The 20,024-nt window shown below is 39.9% G+C and overlaps 1 protein-coding gene across 4 annotated transcripts in view; it reads right to left on the bottom strand.

Moving 5' to 3' along the window:
- Positions 1 to 20,024, bottom strand: part of SLIT2 (slit guidance ligand 2) — a 354,005-nt gene that overhangs the window by 89,805 nt on the left and 244,176 nt on the right. For 2 of the 4 annotated variants that reach the window (XM_036273426.1, XM_036273409.1), the window contains exons 10-17: positions 19,626 to 19,697; positions 19,107 to 19,178; positions 9,909 to 9,980; positions 5,963 to 6,106; positions 5,688 to 5,851; positions 4,680 to 4,703; positions 1,933 to 1,950; positions 686 to 836 (exon numbers count right to left, since the gene is read on the bottom strand). In XM_036273426.1, the coding sequence (XP_036129319.1) occupies positions 686 to 836; positions 1,933 to 1,950; positions 4,680 to 4,703; positions 5,688 to 5,851; positions 5,963 to 6,106; positions 9,909 to 9,980; positions 19,107 to 19,178; positions 19,626 to 19,697 (717 nt within the window). The remainder of the gene's footprint in view (positions 1 to 685; positions 837 to 1,932; positions 1,951 to 4,679; positions 4,704 to 5,687; positions 5,852 to 5,962; positions 6,107 to 9,908; positions 9,981 to 19,106; positions 19,179 to 19,625; positions 19,698 to 20,024) is intronic. The other 2 variants (XM_036273434.1, XM_036273418.1) reach the window with 1 other exon arrangement.

The following is a 20,024-nucleotide window of genomic DNA, read 5'->3' as shown; positions in this document are numbered from 1 at the left end:
TCAATAAACGTATTCTCAGGTGAGGATTAATATATATATTCTTGTACATAAAAGAATGATGCCAATATGAGTTATTTAAGATTAATGTAATTACCGAGAATAAAAGGACAAGACAAAAATTCCAGTGCTTTGTTTTGTTTTTCTCCCTCCCAACCTGGGAATTATAGGAAGAGGGACTTACAGGTCTGCTGTGAACTGGGGAATATGGTCTGGGATTTTGCAGATAGAGGGACTTACAGTTCTGCCGTGTACTGGGGAATGTGGTCTGGGATTTTGCAGATAGAGGGACTTACAGGTCTACCGTGTACTGGGGAATGTGGTCTGGGATTTTGCAGATAGAGGGACTTACAGGTCTGCCGTGTACTGGGGAATGTGGTCTGGGATTTTGCAGATAGAGGGACTTACAGGTCTGCCGTGTACTGGGGAATGTGGTCTGGGATTTTGCAGATAGAGGGACTTACAGGTCTGCCGTGTACTGGGGAATGTGGTCTGGGATTTTGCAGATAGAGGGACTTACAGGTCTGCCGTGTACTGGGGAATGTGGTCTGGGATTTTGCAGATAGAGGGACTTACAGGTCTGCCGTGTACTGGGGAATGTGGTCTGGGATTTTGCAGGTAGAGGGACTTACAGTTCTGCCGTGTACTGGGGAATGTGGTCTGGGATTTTGCAGGTAGAGGGACTTACAGTTCTGCCGTGTACTGGGGAATGTGGTCTGGGATTTTGGCGAGTTTTTGATTGGAGCAATCGACAGTAGTCCCTTCACAGCGGCACCTCTCAGGGCAAGCCAGATCTGCAAAGCAGTCCCCACTTAATTTTGATCGATAATCTTCTGTACCTATTGAGGATTCAAGCCAAGAAAAAAAAAATAATGATACTGAGTCGAAAGGTTAGAATGTTTGTTAACTTGTAGGAAGGAAAGAGGAAGATAACTATAGATTATGCAGCAGGGAGACAACTTGGGGGAATTTGGTCAATGGATGTCAGGAGAGGGTTAAAACAAGGGCTTGGAATTTGCTGGAAAAAAAGAGTGACTAGATTCACAGGACAGGAAAACATTAATAGAGATGAGCTTTTCACAGCTGTACTTTCTGCTGATCCGGTCAAGAGCCATTCTAGCCTCGTTGACAGCTAATCACACCATGGCTATTCATTGTTATAGAGATTTTTTTTTTCTCGGAGTCAAGAATTTAAAATGTATCCAGTCATAAACATATCCCTACATATCATTTTAAAATTAGGGCTTTCAAGGCAAATAGATGTACTCGGGTTTTTAAAAAATTTTCTGTGGTCTTTTATTATTCTCTCCCTCCCACATAATCTTCAGAAATGCCTAAAAAGCCCTCTTTTTTTCATTTTGGTTTTATCCAGAGAGACAAGTAAATCCTGATTTCAGCCTCAGCAGCTTGCCATGCTGTAGAAAGCTGCGTGACGTTCCATGGTGCTTGACGGAACCATGTTTTACTCATACCTGGCAACCACATGGTTAGATCAAGCACAACAGAAAATCTCGCTACATAATCACTACACCATCCACTAGGCCAAGGGTAAGACGGAGAGGAGAGGTGAAGGGAAGCAGGAGAAAAGCTACAGACGCTCTGGAGGTGTAATACTGTTTACATGACATGCATTCTTCCCGCAGAATGTTTATGCCCATAGTAAGAGTATTACTGCCGAAGGCTTCCTGGGACACAGAGACGAGGCCACGCGGCAAGGGGCCTCCACCGTTGCTCAGAACTGCAGAGCGGAGCAACGGCTTTCGGAACGACATCCAGGAGGAAGGTGGACATGAGCTACAAGGACAACAGAGAAGCTCAGAAGATCTGCGGTTTCTTCTTGGGGACAGGGGGAGGCGCAAAAGACCGAGACTAGAAGGTACACACTAGGATTGAAAAGGGAGGACGCTATGTCTCAGATCAGACCCTTTTACTTACAGCCGAAATGGTGAACTCCTGCAAAATTAAAGATCACCAAGGAGGGAAGAAAGACAGTAATCCCAAATAAGATTATAGGCATATACACAGAGCTAACTAAGGTCTCTTTCTTCTTTCCTTCCTGAGGCGAGGATGGGGAATGGCCTGGTATGGCAGGAACTGTCATGCTGGGCAGACTTTCCAGAGATTTTTGAAGCAGAGTGGTCTTTCAGGAAAAGCCACGGCTAAAGGATGCACAGCACACATTAAGTTCTCGTCGATTCCTTTAAAAGATGAACTCTCTGCAAGACGGGCTTTGAGTTATGACTGTGGTATCTGGAAGGCCAGACAGGATGGTGGTAGGCAGGTAAATGTAACATTAGGGAAAGGTAATCATGGAGATCTGCGAGGACTATCATTAGCACGTTTGGCTGAATCCTTAGGTGGTTGCTTACATACTGCCGAATGACCTTTCCAATGGATACTGCCATTCCGTAAAAATGGAATCAGATCAAAAGTTTTCAAAGCTGAATATAATAGTTTCATTACATTTGGAAATTAATGCCATGGCATTTATTAAAAAGTCTGTTGTACTGTGGTTTAAGCTTTTGTTTTAAAATTAAAATGAAAAAATGCTGGGAGCAAAGTCTAAATAGCAGGTACAATAGGAATCTTAGATTTAGAATAACCCACCTTGAATACAATGACAATTATTCTTATTTTAGGTGGTTCTTTAGAGAGGCTCAAATTTTAATTAAAATCTGAAGGAAAGGGAGAGTAGGCCCAGAGAATTCTTCTGAGTCCTGACTTCTATAATTATTGTTTAAAATAGCCCTGGCCAGTTTGGCTCAGCGGTTAAAGCGTCGGCCTGCGGTCCGGAGAGACCCGGGTTCGGTTCCTGCTAAGGGCACGTACTTCGGTTGCAGTTTGTCCCCGGCCCTGGTTGGTCGTGCGGGTGGCAACCACTCAATGTGTCCCTTCATGTCGATGTTTCTCTCTCTCTCTCTCCCTTCCTCTCTCTCCCTCCCACTCTATCTGTACAAAAAAATGGAAAAATATCCTCGGGTGAGGATTAAAAAAAAAAATAATAATAATAATGCAAACTGAATGATCAGAAATTGACAATTAAGCCTTGACATCTGATATAAAAGGTATTTTCCAAAACCTATTTTGGCTATTGTCAATAATGTGTGAAAAAATTTGTCAGAATTTATAAAAATAACCTGACTTGTACCTTCTTTGGTGAATTGAGGACATTAATTTCTAAATTAGTAATGAATTATATTTAAAATAATATATTGTATAATGAAATAAATACTTAAAATTATATTTTTAACCAAATAGTAAATAATGAAGTATATTTAAATGTAATGGATGGACTAATTTGGTAGTAATTATATTAACTGCTTCAATTTGGGGATTTAAGTAATATCAATGTTTTATCCTATTGGTATTCTGCTGTTCAGACTACAACTTTTTCTGAGTAAGTAATAGCTCTCAGATGACTGTCTACTTAATAATTGGGTAAAAATAATGAAGTTTAAAGGTTGCCAATGGAAGTCAATCAACCTCTGTTCCACATGTTACTTCTTATGCATCCAGTGTAATATATAAAGCATTATGAATCATTAAAGCTCAAAATAAGTAATAAGACAAAATCCATTAAATTCATAACATTACTCAAATCATAACTCAATAATGGCAAGCAACACCTATCTCCTTAAAACAGAGACCAAACCCAGAGTTCTTTAAAAAAATAAAATAGGTATGATTTTGCACATTAACACTACAGATTATATTTTTATTTACAGATGTTAAAATACATTATAGTCTAGAATATACCCAAGTCATTGTACACGTGACCAATCAATTGCTACTGAACATCTATTTTTTACATAATGTTCCACAGCAGACAAGTAAAGAGGCATTTACAGAATTAGCAGGCAAGGAGAAAAATCAGAAACATAGTTCAGAGAGCTAGTTCCAGGATCGTCAGCCTTGATAGGGTTAAGACTGCAGTGGTAAAACGTTTCAATTACTTTTCTAAGAATAGTTCAATATTCATTGGCCGAAATTATTCAAGCAGTCAGTGCCCGTGAACTTCTGGTGCTTTCAGGATGGAGGTCAATGTTGCTGTTGGGGAGCTATCCTGTGACCCCAGGTGTGCAAGGAGGCGAAGTCCCAGAGGAGGGACAAATGCATGTAGGTCAGCAGGAAGCTGCCATCTTCGCATAGAAAGTGAAGCAACAGCAAGCAGAGTCAAGCAAAATCACTTTTTTTAAGTATAAAAACGGCAAAAAAAGTAAATCTCATGATGGAAAAATCACAATTCTGTGCGTTCGTAACTGATTTCATGTGGAACTAGCTCTTTGACAACAGAAAAGTCTGTCTTTAAAACCAGCTCAATAAGCTGCATTTTAAAAACAGGCGGGAAGATCAAATATACAACGTAAAAAGAGAAAACGATTTCCGTGGAAAGCCCTGGGTTCAAACATTTTAGCTACCATGAGAAATTTTAGGTAATGTGCCAAAGTGACAGAGAGGAGGAAAAAAGGTGGGTGTTTAATAATACACATATTTAATACCAGAAGCTGCATGCAGAGGTCAGGTGCTCAGGAAACAGCTACAGGTGATCTACACATAAGTAAATCTATCTACACAGTGTCCACTGTAGTTTCTCAAGCATGCAGGTCAAAGTTTTGGAAGCTCTATTTTATAAGGTGAGGAAAGGGATTCTGCAGTTAGTCCTACTACCAAGCAAAACCTACCTGGAATGAAATACTGTTCTTTAGCTAAATAAAAAAAGAGAAAAAAAATAGAAGATGCACCTGAATGTCAGCAAGCAGAGATATGAGTTATATTAGATCAAGAATGAACTCAAGTTACTACAGATAATTAAGTAAAAATGTATATTTTCAGCGGGGGCTGAAGTATAACACTATACGGTGAGTAGTAAACACATCTAGAACCATGGACAATAATCAGCTTTGTCTTGATTATTAGCTTTTTTAGTATAAATTAACTGCCAGATGTGAAATACGCCTGGAATAGTTAGGTAGCATACTACTCAAAACATACAGAATACATTTTATCATAAGAAAACAGAGAAGATTAGACCAAAGCAAACAGTCGTTTCAACGAAGTAAGCTTTCTATTTAACAGTAATACAATGCATCTATAGTTAGCCTTCTGTAAATAAATGTAATGTTCCTAACATGGTAAAAGGTGGCCCTTTGGGAAAAATATGTATCCCCACAGTTCTATTCAAAATAAGAGAATGCAAAATGAGAAAACGGTATTCAGTAAGGGATCAGGAGATTTCCCCCCCACTTCTGAGTCTGAGCAAATGATGTAACCGAGTCTCAGTTCATTTCCTGAGGCAATGAAAACATGATTAATTACCATAAGTTTCTCAATGGAGAATAATACAACAAACATGAGACTTAACAGGCTTAAAGGCATTGAGAGTTAACTAAAAGGCCCTTGTTAAGTTCAGACCCTGGGACATGGTATGAAGTATCCATGCATCTTTTTTTCTTGGCCAGCAGCCTATTTCTTCTGCCTCATATCGTGTTAAAAAATGTTACCCATAGGAGGGCTAGGTGAATTGTGTTTACAGTTCTCTTTATTTATTGATTTTTTCTATATGTATAGAACACAAAGAAACATACTTCTACAATGTTCGGTAATGCCGCCAAAGGCCAGCTGTCTCTAGGTGTCCCGTAACTCCTGTGTTTGGTGACACAGGGGAAATGTCACAGGAGGTAAGAAATTACCTGAACAACGGAACTTCTTGCTTTTGATCTGCCCAATTCTTTTGTTTGCCAGACGCCGGGGGCTGGTGCAGCGGGCACCACTGGTCTCGATCGGGTTGGTATGGAGATAATCTGCTAGCCACTTGAGATGGCAGTCACAAATAAAGGGGTTCTGGGCCAAATGCCTTCAGAAACACACACAGAACACTTTTATACATGACTTGCAAAGAACTCAACTCTCAAATTTAGAGCGAAAACAACAGTCTTCAAAGATGATCTGAATCACATGTACATACATGGTCTGAATGGCCCGGAGAGGTGAGAAGGTCCCTTTGGCGATGGTCTGAAGCTTGTTGTCATATAAGGAGAGAAGGTTCAGGTTGTGCAGATCCTGGAAAGCATCTACTCGAAGGCAGTTTATCTTGTTGGCATTCAATAATCTGTTTGACCAAAGAGTTGTAGAATTAAAAAGTGTAGCATCTCCTTAACTTACCTTCCAGATTCCGTTCTTGAGAACACCCAATGAGAAATATGTTTCTTTTCATCTCAACACAAACATTTCAACGGCAATAATTTAGGTATCACAGGCAGAACATTTGGAGTGATACCAGACAAAGCAAGGCTCATGCAGTTTAAGGAATGTCTAAATCTAGCGGTACTCAGACTTTCATATAATCAAAATGATTTAAGCATATTCCCTAGAAGAGGTAGAGGTGGTGCAGTACATGAGGGTGGGTGAGCCACTGCCTCTGGGGTCAAGGACGCCATAAAAAAACAAAACAAAAACAATGCCATGAAACATTAGTCTATTCAGCTGTTCTATGAAAAGTAAGTTCAGTTTATTCTCAAAGCAGAAGACAGAGTGGATCTTCTAAAACATATACCAGATCACATCACTCCGCTCTCAAATCCTTGCAACAACTCCCAATCTGCTCTGAATAAAACCTAAGTCCCGACAACAGCCGTTAACTAACCCAACAAGATCTATGGTGACTCCTGAACTCTGCAACCTCCAAGTTCTGTCAGCTCCAGCCACACCAGCCTCCTTGCCAGACTCTTCTCTGCTTAGAACGTTCTCCCAGATGTCTGCCTGGTGAACTCTTTTTGCTTCTCTGAGTCTGCTCCCACCTTACCTTCTCACTTCAGCCTACCCTGACCTCTCTTTCCACTGCCAGCCCCTGTTTGCCTCTCCCCAGCCCCTAGCACTCTCAAGTCATATACTTTGATTTACTTTTTCTTTTTCCTTAAGTACATATTTCCACCTGTTATATGCGATTTACTTATTTATTATGTTGTTGCTGACTGTCATTTGCATACCCTTCTCCTCAAGGGCAAAAACTCCAGACATCAGGGACATTTGTCTATTTTGTTCCCTGATGTTCCCCAGGTGCCTAGCATGTACTAGGTGCTCAGTAAACATTCGTTGTTGAATGAAGATGTTATAGTTATAGTCCTCTTGGAGAGTGACAGAGTACATTACCATATTAAAGGCCCTCATCCTACATTATACATACCCATTTAACTTGGTTTAACATTGTATGCCACAGACTCATTATTTTCTCATATGTGTATCAATATTCTACATCAATATTTTGCGGAAGTGTAGCTTACAGATAATGCATCGGTAAACGTCGTTCTTGTAGGTGATACATGATGGTGTCTGAGCTTTTATTCGTGTGGACTGACCTGTGGGAATATACCTGTCCCACTTCCCACTTTCCTCAAACTTCCGGCCTATAAAGGCCTCTCAGAAAGCCTACCTTTTTCTCTAATACCACTTCTGCCCAACTGAGGTCTTCTTCCTCTGGGTTCCAGAGCAAAGCATGCAGTGCTGCCGGTCTGGTCACCTCTCACGGAAGCCTCCTTTACCCACATACAACTTAGTCCTCTGTGGGCAGAACTTGTTCTGATATGTTTTTTCTCTGTTACCATTTAGCTCAGTGCTTTGATACTGAGGACTTTAACAACTATTTAGTAGCTCAAAAAAAAAAAAAAAATAATAATAATGCTATGCAGTTTGGGTTTGCATGCCTTATTATCTAACATTTTGAAAGTGTTGGCCCTTTGACCACAAGAATCTCATTAGCATAAGGCATTTGTTTTGCTTGCTTGCTTTTTTAGGGGTTCCATGCAAGTGCCAAGCTATGACTTCATCAGGGAGATTTTCTCTGCTGCCTTCTTTTTTCCTTCTTATTGCCCTTCAAGAACTGAAGTGTTGGCCTTCTCTGTAGTCAACAAAATTTTCTTAAGAGCTCAGAGGCCTGGCTTGAGGTATGTAGTGATTAATCTCATGCCTCCCCACTACGGGTCACAACACAAGACCCACTGACCTTGTTCCCTAAGTCATCAGCCACCTGAAGGAACAGAGAGCACAAAACATCAAGGGCAAGAAAAAGGCGGGCAGCCTGGAAGACAACCGCAGAAGGTGCTTTTCGGAGCATTTTGTACTGACGTTAAATCTCTGTGGTCCAAAAATCAGGGGAAAAAAGTACTGGACACTAATTTATTTAGTACCTTCCATTTAGCTACTTCTCCCCAATTCTGCAACTGTTCAAGCAGCCCTAAGATGCTCAAGCAAGTTCTCAGCAAGCTCAGGGACAATCAGGTCCCTTTAGCCAAGGCAGGCCTTAGGAACGGGCCTTAGTCTAGAGATGAAACATCAGGCTGAGGGAATGTGTGTACAATCAGTCTATTAAAGCCGGAAACAATATTTGCTAACTCTGAAACCCAAAGAAAGGCAGTAGGCAACGAAGATCAGTATTTGCTGTGCTCATTGGTTTGTTGGAAAGAGAGAGGGGAGGGAAATGGAGACCCCTGGGCACAGTAAGGGTAAATGCTGTTTGGTTCACAATGTGCTCATTTGTGTGTGTGCAGGTGTACAAACTGGGCTGTAATATCAAATGTTTCTGGATAATGATGAAAAATTTAAAACATGGACAATAGAATATAATTATGAATATACATGTATCAAGTAAGGAAAAGGATCTATATTTGAGAAGTTGGTGGCAGTAGGAATAATTTTTCCCATATAAATGGTATAAACCCCAACACGAACAAATGCATACACCTGAAAGAAAATAACATTCTCAATTAAATATTATGATGTTAATAATTCTATTTAAAGAAGTTTTTAGTCATAGTTTACATTCAATATTATTTTGTGTTAGTTTCAGGTGCACAGTATAGGAGCTAGACAGTCATATTCTTTACAAAGTGGTCCCCTTGATACTTCCGGTACCCATCAGGCACCATCCATGGTTATTACAATATCATTGACTATATTTCCTGCCTGCACCTCACATCCCCTGACGAGTTTGTAACTATCTACCTGTACTTACTTCTCAACCCTTCACCTTTTTCACCCAGCCTCAAACCCTCCTCCCCTCTGGCAGCTGTCAGTCTCTATATCTGTGAGTCTGTTTCTGTTTTGTTTGTTCATGTAGATTGTTCTTTAGATTCCACATACAAGTGTAATAAAAAATTTAAAACTTTTAAAATAGACGGACTAGGAAGTAGTTGAGAGAAGGAATCACATCATGTCCATCTTTGTTTCCACAGCAGTCAGCCAGGATGCGCCCTAAACTCTCTATACGTTCGGTGACTCGAACAGAATGCGATGTTTCAACAGTAACCATCCTAATATCAGCACATTCTTACCATTTCCTCTTCATGTAAATATTAATTAAAACACCTGGGGTCAAGTCTTAGTCTTATAAATATGTACAGTAAATAGTTCTTTTGAGGCAAAGGAGAGGTAGCTATTGTCTAAGCAGAGTGGTCTTTAAAGATCTAATCCAGGGATTGCAGCTAAATCTCCTACTAAAGAGCAGCGGGAATGTCACTGCCGCGTCGGGCTCCTCGCACCCCGCTGTGCTGGGGGGTTCCTCCAGCATTGTCACTCTTGCAGACTCTCTGCACAGCGCTAGGTTTCTCTCCTTTCCAACCCTGGTTAAATCAAACCAGAGAAGTTTCACAGAGACCAGGGATGGTAGAAGCTTTAAATGACAGAGCAGACAGGAAGCACACCTTTGTAACAGTGCGGGGAGATTTGGGGACGACTTCAAAGTGTGGAATCTCCAAATAAATAACCTTCGACAACATCAGCTCCACTAGGCTACTGTTTTCCATTTCATGAAACTAGTTGGGGTCAAATTTTTCTGAAGCCTCCATGAAAATGTGAGATGGTACACTGACTAAAACATAATATTTGGTTCAACAGATCAGAAGCAATCAAGTACTTACAGTAGCTGTAAGGAAAATAATCCTTCAAATAAACTTTTTGGGAGTTCCGTGATTTTATTTCCATAGAGAACACTGAAAAAAATATTAAAATTAAAAAATCATCAGACACCAAACCAGCATAAACAAATTAATTCAACATATAGGTGTTCAGGCATATAGAAGGTTAGTAAGCACTCTATACACAATTGTTTGCTTATGATAGAAAGTCTGGAAAACATTGAAAAACAAGAAAAAAATAACAAAATGAATATAGTTCATAATTTTATTGCTTTCATAGACCTGTCCACTGCTAAATTGTCATATTTTTATACACACACACACACACATACGCACATGCACACACACACACAGATTTTAATGAGGGCATGCTGTATGTAACACTAAATGTGGAATCTACTGCTCATTAAAGAGATGAGCTTTGGGCTTATCATATTGGTAAATAGTGAAAAGAATCCATGTTTTAGCCAGACAGTGTCTATCCATGAGAAATGTAAGATATGCAAAGATAGTAATCATTAATATTAATACAGAAGAGTTTTTTAAAAATTTATATTCCACAAAGAAATATGAACAGAAATGCATCCTCATGGTGGCACCTACTTCTGATGAGCCACCATGTGCCAGGACCATGACCCAAGCCCCGCAGTACACCTGGTTCCTAGCATGGATTTTGGCAGTGGTGGTGTATATTGGATTGCGGTGAACATTGTTTGATGAGTGAAATGAAAAAATAAATTAGCAGAGGGATAAATTAAATAATAAATTAACAAAATGGGGGAAATGAGGGCACTTAAACAGCAAATGAATGGAAATGGTTAACTCATTATAGTTGTTAACAATAGGTCTGTAACACTGCCTCTCTAATGTTAGCTCCCCAAAGTAGGGAAGCGCAATTATGTGTAGGGAAAGATAGAAATCATATTTTAGGAGGACAATTTGGCAACATATATCAAGAGTCATAAAGGAGTTTATATAAATTTTTACATAGTAGTTTCACTCTAAGGGGTTTAAGGAAATAATCAGAGATAAACATTTAATTTACAAAATGTTAATTATGGCATAATTTATAACAGTAAAAAATTATCCTGTTCAAATTATGTTTTGAAGGCTATTTAGTGACATGGACATGTTCATGATACAAAGTAAAGTTTAAAAAAGCATAATGTCAACAAACGCAAATTGATCAATTTGCTATGCCACATAACAATGTTAAAGGTATAAAACTATATGATCATATCATATGGTGACACTTGTCTCAAGAACATACAAATGGCCAACAGATATATGAAAAGATGTTCAATTTCACTAGCTATTTGGGAAATGCAAGTCAAAACTACAATGAGATCCCACCTCACACCTGTTAGAATGGCATTCATCAACAAGACAAGCAGTAACAAGTATTAGAGAGGTTGTGGAGAAAATAGAGCTGCCATTCACTGTTGATGGGAATGGAAACTGGTACAGCAACTGTGGAAAATGGTATAGAAGTTCCTCAAAAATTAAAAGTAGAGTTACCATATGATGCAACAACCTGTTCTAGGTATCTACAAGAAAAATTTGAAAACATGTATTCATAAAGATAAATGTACCCCTATGGTCACTGCAGCATTATTCATGGTGTCCAAGACATGGAAACAACTGGAGTGTCCCTTGAGAGATGATTAGATAAAGAAGACTGACAGACTTCCGGTCAAGATGGTGGGAGGTACATGCGGTATCACGTCCTCCCACAACCACATCAAAGTTACAACTAAACTACAAAATGTTACAACTAAACTACAGAACAACTATCATTCAGAACCGCCTGAAATCCAGCTGAATGGAAGTCCTACAGCTACGGAATTAAAGCAGCAGCCACATCCAGACTGGTAGGAGGGCGGAGGGGACGGGCTGGTCCCACACCCACGTGTGGCGGATAAAAATCAGGAGGACACCTCGGCTGGGAAGGTCCTTCCTGAGGACTGAGGGGTCCCCGTCCCACACCAGGTGCCCCACTCAGGGCTCCAGTGCCAGGAACAGAATCCCCATAACTTCTGGCTGGAAAAACCAGCGGAAACTGAGGCTCAGGGAGGCTGAGGCGGCTGGAGCCCCAGGCAGCTCCTTAAAGGGCCCGCGCACGGACTTATCGGACTCTCTCCCTCTAAGCTTGGAGGGGAGGCAGCTCGAGGGGCGCCAGAGACATACAGGGAAGAACTGAGCTGTTTGGCACTGGAGCGAGGGCTGGAGAGGGGGCTTTCTCCGGACAAACGTGCTGTCAGAGGCCTTTGTTCCTTTGGTGAGCCTTTCCCTGGGGCAGCAGACAGAAGCCATATCTGGGACTCCAGCACCGGGCTCACACTGGTAGCCCCGCCCTGGTGACTCCCTGAGGCCCCACCTCGCCCCACCCCACCCAACTTTCAGGCCCACCCAAGCTGCTGCCACTTGCTTAACCATAGGATTGGCCTGTCTTGGATCCTGCTTCAGATTTTTCTTAAATTCTTTCAGACAAGCAGCATCTGGTGTCAGCTAGCCCCATACCGCTCGTTAAGTAATACACAGAAACAAACACAGGGAGGAGACAAAGGAACAGGTCCCAAATGAAAGAACAGAACAAAACCCCAAGAAAAGAACTAAGTGAAATGGAGATAAGCAACCTAACAGATGCTGAGTTCAAAATACTGCTTATAAGGATGCTCAATGAACTTAGTGAGAACCTCAGCAAACTTAGTGAGGGCCTCAAGAGCATAAAAAAGGGACAGTCAGAAATGACAGATGCACAGTCAGAAATGAAGGAGAAACTAGCTGAAATAAAGAATAATTTACACAGATTCAATAGTAGAGTACGTAAATCAAAGAAGCAAACCATTGATTTGGAATATAAGGAAGCAAAAAGCGCCCAATCAGAACAACAAAAAGAAAAAAGAATCTAAAAAAATGAGGATAGTGTAAGGAGCCTCTGGGATAACTTCAAGTGTGCCAACATTCACATCTTGGGGGTGCCAGAAGGAGAAGAGTGAGAACAAGTAATGAAAACCTGTTTGAAACAATAATGGCAGAAAACTTTCCTAACTTGGTGAAGGAAACAGACATACAAGTCCAGGAAGCACAGAGAGTCCCAAATAAGATGACCCCCAAGAGGCCCGCACCAAGACACATCATCATCAAAATGCAAAAGGTTCAAGACAAAGAGAGAATCTTAAAAGCAGCAAGAGAAAGGCAGCTAGTTACCTACAAGGGAGTTCCCATAAGGCTGTCAGCTGATTTCTCAAAAGAAACTTTGCAGGCCAGAAGGGAGTGGCAAGAAATATTCAGAGTGATGAAAAGCAAGAACCTACAACCAAGATTACTCTATCCTGCAAAGCTGTCATTTAGAATCGATGGCCATATAAAGACTTTCCCAGACAAGAAAAAGTTAAAGGAGTTCATCACCACCAAACCTTTATTATATGAAATGTTGAAGGGTCTTTTTGAAGAAAAAGATAAAATATATGAACAAACAAAATGGCAATGAATACATATCTATCAACAATGGAATCTACAAACAAAATGAACAGGTAGAACAGAAACATTCTCATAGATACAGAGAACATTATGTTGGTTGCCAGATGGGAGGAGGGTTGGGGGAATGGGTGAAAAAGGTGAAGGGATTAAGAAGTACAAATTCATCGCTAGACTGACAAACCTCAAAGGGAAAGGGTTTGGGGGGTGGGAAGAAATAAACCAAAGAACTTATATGCATTAAAAAAAAATAAGACGTGATAAACACACACACACACACACACACACACACACACACACACACAAATAGAATACTACTCAGACAAATGAAAAAATGAAATATTGCCATTTTTTACCACATAGATGGAGCTTGAGAATATCATGCTAAGCAAAATAAGTCAGACAGAAAAAGTTAAGAACAATTTCATACGTGAGATATAAAACTGAAAGAAACAAGTGAACAAACAAAAACTCAGACACAGACAACAGCATGGTGGTTGCATGAGAGAAAGGTGGACGATGGGGAGGTAGCAAAGGCTGAAGGGGTCAGATATATGGTGATGAAGAGAGATTTGACTTTGGGTGGTGGGCACACAATTCAATGTACAGGTGATGTATCATAGAATTGTACACTTCAAACCTATATTATTTTATTACCAATGTCACCCCAATAAATTTGATACATTTTTTTTCAAAGTGTAGTATAAAGGACTAAATTACAGTACAATTTTAATTTTGTTTAGAAAAAAATTCACACACACACACACAGAAAAAACAGAAAATCTCTGAATGGCAAGTGATTTGCCATCCAGAGTTGATTTGAATTTGCATACAATTTTTCCTTATATATTACAATTGAAACTGATAAAAATTATTTTGAAAAATAAACAAGTGGATGTCATAATACACGATGAAGAAGTTGAAATGAGAGCCTAAATAATTAATATTCTTGGCAGGCAGCGGTATTTGACTTCTGTTTGGGAAGGAGGAAAATAATACGAGATAAAAAAGAGTGAGGAAAAAGCTTGCCCTTTGAGATGTCAGTGAAAGTTGGGATATATTACAAAATTGAAGAAAATTCTCACTGGAATAAATAAAACTGGGTGCTGTATTGTGTAAAGAGACTTTAAATTTCTAGAAATTCTGTAGCGCAGGCACACAGCATAACATAAAAATTCTTTTCTGTAGAATATAAATGTTTTAAAAGGTAAATCAATTTCAGAAGCCATTTTAAAAGTCAAAGAAGAAAAGAGAAACCTGTATTGTCAGGGTCAAGAAGATAAAGGAACTAAGAAAGGGTAGAGCAAGAATAAATATGTTCTAAGGTCAAGAATAAGGGAAGAGGAAACTTTACGAAAAGAAATGAGCCGATCATGGCATCAATTCAAGATCCTCAACTCGATACCGTTCCATCAGTTCATTCAGTGATCAGTACTGGACACTTACTGTGTGCTAGGAGCATTGCGGGGTTCTGAGCGTGGTGCCTGGTTACCCTGCATCCAACAGTTGTTTTTTGAATGTTTATCATTTCTGCATGTCCCAGGGACTGATATGACAGAGATGAATACGGTATGATTTCAAACAGCAATCCAAAGGAGCCGTTTTGAATACTGAAGGAGCCTCACATTCTGAACCCATTGAGAATTGAAAAGGAAATCAAATGCATGTAAACAGTGGGAGGCCCACTAGTTACTTTAGGGGTAAAGGACTGGGTAGGTTGTTTATTTGGGACTTTTGCTTCAAAGGTAGGTTCAAAGGAGAGGAGGATAGATAGAAGATGTGTCATATTGACACTGAAATTATTTTCTCCAGAAATCATTCTGGTCTTTTTTAGAGATCATATTAAAAAATAGATGTTTATTATAAATGAGACAATTTGGGGTCATGGGAGAAAAAGGAGGTCAGATAAGGATGAAGGAAATCCATCTGTGTAGGTGATATTGGGTATATGGACTAAAAGTCATAAAAATATTATAATAAAGACATGGACAACAAAGCTGGGGACAGGGCGGGGAGGGGGGAAAGGAGAAACATTTGTAACAAAAATAAATAAATTAGTCCTGGCCGGTTTGGCTCAGTGGTTAGAGCATTGGCCTGTGGTCCAGAGAGACCCAGGTTCGGTTCCCGCTAAGGGCTTGTACCTTGGTTGCAGTTTGTCCCCAGGCCCTGGTTGGTCATACGGGTGGCAGCCACTCGATGTGTCCCTTTCACATCGATGTTTCTCTCTCTCTCTCTCTCTCTCTCTCACTCTTCCTCTCTCTCTCTCTTCCTCTCCCTCCCTCCCATGCTATCTGAACAAAAAATGGAAAAATGTCCTCGGGTGAGGATAATAAATAAACAAATTAATTAATTAATTAAATTAAAAACTCAAATCCAGAAAAAAAAAAAAGACATATTAAATAGAATGGGAATGGGATTTCTCTACCAAAAATTATAGCAATACTAGGAATGGGTATGTTTTTCTCACACACAACAAGATCCACGTGATAACAAAGAAAAAGGAGTGAAAATATAAAAAAATCCAAAGACCAGGGATGAGAAGTTGTTCGACAGAAAATAGGCCCCACATCTGTGAACATGAGGAACAGTGACGGCATTACATAAAGATAGCAAGTGCAAGAAGGCTAATGAGAATCTGTGCTCCACTCATAAGAAAAAAACAAATTAAAAAAGAAATTAAAAGATGAAAATGAATTCCACCGAAAAGAACATAAATACACAAGGGATTTGGAGATTATTAGCCAAATACCAAGAATGACAGTTTGCCTATACATGACTTATATTCACCATTCTATACAGTGTGCAATTATGCTGATGGAGACTTTTTTATAGTCCTTTGGAACAACAGGAAATCTTCAGGCCACTTGTGCACCTGCTCCTGGAAGGAAGGCTGGGTAGGGATTCTAAACCCAGTTTCACCCTTGCAGTTCCAGCTCTAGGAGAGTAGGTGACTATCTAGCTAGCAGGATACTGCAACAGTGGTGGCCAGGCTCTGAATCATCCCGCCCCGTTGCAAGCCGGAACTCCTACTGAGGACAAAACATCTGAAATAGAAACCTATTAAGATGGCCATCATGTAAAAGGTGCTACGGGCAGGCTTTATTATCTAAACATATGGTAGAGAGCTCTACTTTTAAATGAAAAGCGATGTGTATCTGAGAATTAGAACACTAAGCACGTTTAAAGACAGTGAAGAGAAAGCAGGGGTTGTCACATTTTCTTCATTGGAAAACCGGTAGTAAAATGCATGGTACTGAGCAGGAGAATTAACAGGAGTCCAAGACAAGACTGTAGGAAGTGTAAATAAAACAATCAGAATCAAAATAAGCAACCTTTCCCTGCAGACCTCTGTGGAACTGGGGAGCTTGTCAATGAAGAGAGGTAATTAGAATAAGTGAACTATAATCATCTGCAAGGGTTATTTTTAAAAAGTGGGGCCTTGGATGGTTTGGCTCAGCAGTTAGAGCATCAGCCTGCAGACCAGAGAGACCCGGGTTCGGTTCCCGCTAGGGGCACATGCTTTGGTTGAAGTTTGTCCCTGCCCTGGTTGAGGTTGTGCGGGTGGCAACCAGTCGATGTGTCTCTCTCACATCGATGTTTCTCTCTCTCTCTTCCTCCCTCTCTCCCTCCCGCTCTATCTAAAGATAAATGCAAAAATGTCCTCTGGTGAGAATAAAAAAAAAAAAAAAAATGGGAAAAGCGGAAACCTGTATGTTGAGGATTTGGGGCATAAAAATTCTGGGATAATTAAAATCCAGAAACATACGAAGTGATAAGTATCAGAAGATCTGACAAGGCCATATCGGTTCTCTCTTGAATTTTTTCTCTCTCTGCTTTAACAACACCAGCAGGGGAGTAATCTTGTCCCCACTTCAGATGCTGGGCAACCGAAGCACAGGGAACTTAGAATTCTCCAACGTCTTCTCTTTCTTTTGACATGTAATGATTACCGCTGAGGCACAAATATTTGAAAGACCAGGAATTGGTATATTGACTTGGCTTTGTTCCATCTTTTTCTTTGGCTGGGAGGGTGTCTGTATTTACTTTGGATAGTGTAATTGTCCAGAATAGTATACACAGTACTTTATGGACAATTTGAGTTATTTAACTGAGTTTTACATTAAACTTCATTATTTTAGAATCTAACAGCCCGCCCTGAGTGCCATACACACCTACACTTTACATCTTCTGCCAACAACTGTTCCCCTAGCCTTGGACTGTCTGTGGTAAAACGAAACAAAGCAATAAACCAACAATGCACCTAAGCAGATACTGCTGAAGTGATAGATTTCTATATATGCCATCTGACCCAGTGATCCCACTCCTAGGAATATACCCTAAGAAGCCTGAAACACCAATCAGAAAGTACCCCCATGTTCATAGCAGTACTATTTACAATAGCTAAGATCTGGAATCAGCCCAAGTGTCCTTTAGTAGACGAATGGATAAAAAAGCAGTGGTACATGTACACAATGAAATACTATGCAGCTGTAAGAAAGAAAGATTCCACTTATTTGTGGAATATAATGAACATAACAATCTGAGGAACAGGGTAGACCCAGAGACATGAAAGTAGGGTGCAGACTGACAACCCTCAAAAGAGGGGGTTGGGGGGAGATAAATCACAGAACTTATGTGCATGTACGTATAACTGATGGACATGGACAACAAAGCTGGGGATGGGGTGGTGGGGGGGAAGGAGGGTGTCAATGGGGAAAAAAGGAGAAACATCTGTGACAAACGAAAAAAAAAATCATTTTCTTTCTTCGAAGACAACTCTAGTTTTCTGAGCAGACCAGCATAGCAACCTGAACACTAAGAGCCCAGATGAGCACAACCCTCCCATTCTCCCCTCAGTACAGTGAATGCAAATTGCTATATAAACTCCAGGAGTTTATCTGGGCCTTGCACATGTGTATCCTGCAATTCTCATTGGCTGCCATCGACTTCTGAAATTCCTAAGAGCCCTGCCGTAACTGACATCAATAGGGACCATTGTCTGAGCGTCAACTCCTGACAAACACACGCAAGCCTCCAGTCTCAGACTTTAAAGTCAAAATTCGAAACAAAGGTTACTGTACTTGATGGACTTCTGAAAGTTTCTGCAAGTTTAAAGGAATGACACACTTTATCCATCTATTTTAGAACCACTTTAGCTATCTCCCTGAAAGTCCTTTTGACATTAAAAAGCTGTAAAACTCTCTTATCGTTGTGCTGTTAGAGATGAAAGCTGCATCTTTCAGGGAAGTCTTGAGGAGATAAAGCAGGGAGTGGAGGGGTCTCTCACTGGTCCTGTTCCACTGTCCTCTGCAAACCTTCACCCAGCATCCTTCTAACGGGGACTGATATTGTCCCCAGAGATTGCTACTATTCGCTTAAGGATTATAAATACAACATTGAGCAGGGCACTCCAAAACAAACATTTCCCTTTATTTTAGAAACAAAAAGGATGAAAACAACAGGGCCCCTTACCCTTGCTCTCCAAACTGTGAAATTATCAAGTCCTAAAATATACACCCCTAAAATGGGAAGATTGTAGCAACAGGTAGCATTTCTCAATGAAAACAATGGAATTCATTAATGATTAATGATAGTTAATGTTATTAATAATTCATAATATGAAAAACTTAAAGAAGTATTATTTTTTTTTAATCTGAATGAAAAGACAGGGCCATGGCTGGCTGTGCGCTGTTTCCCTTCAGCACTGTGGCCAGTACTTACAGAGAGTTCAGAGAGCGGAGTCCTTGGAAAGCATCTGGTGCCAGTTCAGAAATCTGATTGTTGCTCAGGTCTCTAGGGTTAGAAAGAGGGTTAGGTTAAAGGAAACGGAATGTCAGTGAGATTTACTGCAGGAGAAAGCTTTTCGTTGCCTTTACATGTGGATTTTGCTTCTACTGATACATCCTCTTAATAGTCAATCAACTCCTGACTATTCCCTTAAATTATTATAAAAGATACCATGTCTTACTTTGGAAAACAGAACATCTAAGATTTGACTGTCCACTATATTACATCACATACATTCACAGTACTGTGAATCCATATGTTAAATTACAGAGAACTTGAAAATGTTACATGATTTAGTTATTAATGTGACATAGAAATAGCTTCAAACCAGTCACATCACTTATTGTTTTGCTGTCTAACACCTAAATATTCAAACTTAAATGGGTGTCTTTGTATGGTCATGACCCGTAACCTTTTAAAAATTACATATATTCCACAATACTTTTCACTTACATTCTTCTAAGCTTTTTATATGGTGAGAAGGCTCCAGGAGGGATGACCTTGACTGAGTTCTGTTCCAGACGTCTGCAATAAAAAAAAACAAAACTTTTTTTTTAATGGAAATGTGAGCTCTCCGATATGTTTAATTCAAGCCCAGGATTCATGTCAAGAAGCAAAGTTGACATACTTTATGAGTAATATTTTCTTTTTTTCTCAAAAATGACCATTAAAACTAATTGTTCTGTGCCCTAAATGCTGAACAAGATTGGGAATAAGAAATAAGGCAATTATAAAACAATAAAAAATTCCAATTTTTAGGCATTACATGTCCATTAATATTTAAGACTAGACTTTGTACAAAAGAGAAAACACCTTTAAGAAACTAATTTGGGAACACATTTTAATAACCTC

The sequence above is a fragment of the Molossus molossus genome, unplaced genomic scaffold, assembly GCF_014108415.1.
Source record: "Molossus molossus isolate mMolMol1 unplaced genomic scaffold, mMolMol1.p scaffold_m16_p_1, whole genome shotgun sequence".
NCBI classification, from domain to species: domain Eukaryota; kingdom Metazoa; phylum Chordata; class Mammalia; order Chiroptera; family Molossidae; genus Molossus; species Molossus molossus.
Note: the sequence above shows the minus strand (reverse complement) of the source record. Positions and strands in the feature narration are given on the sequence as shown.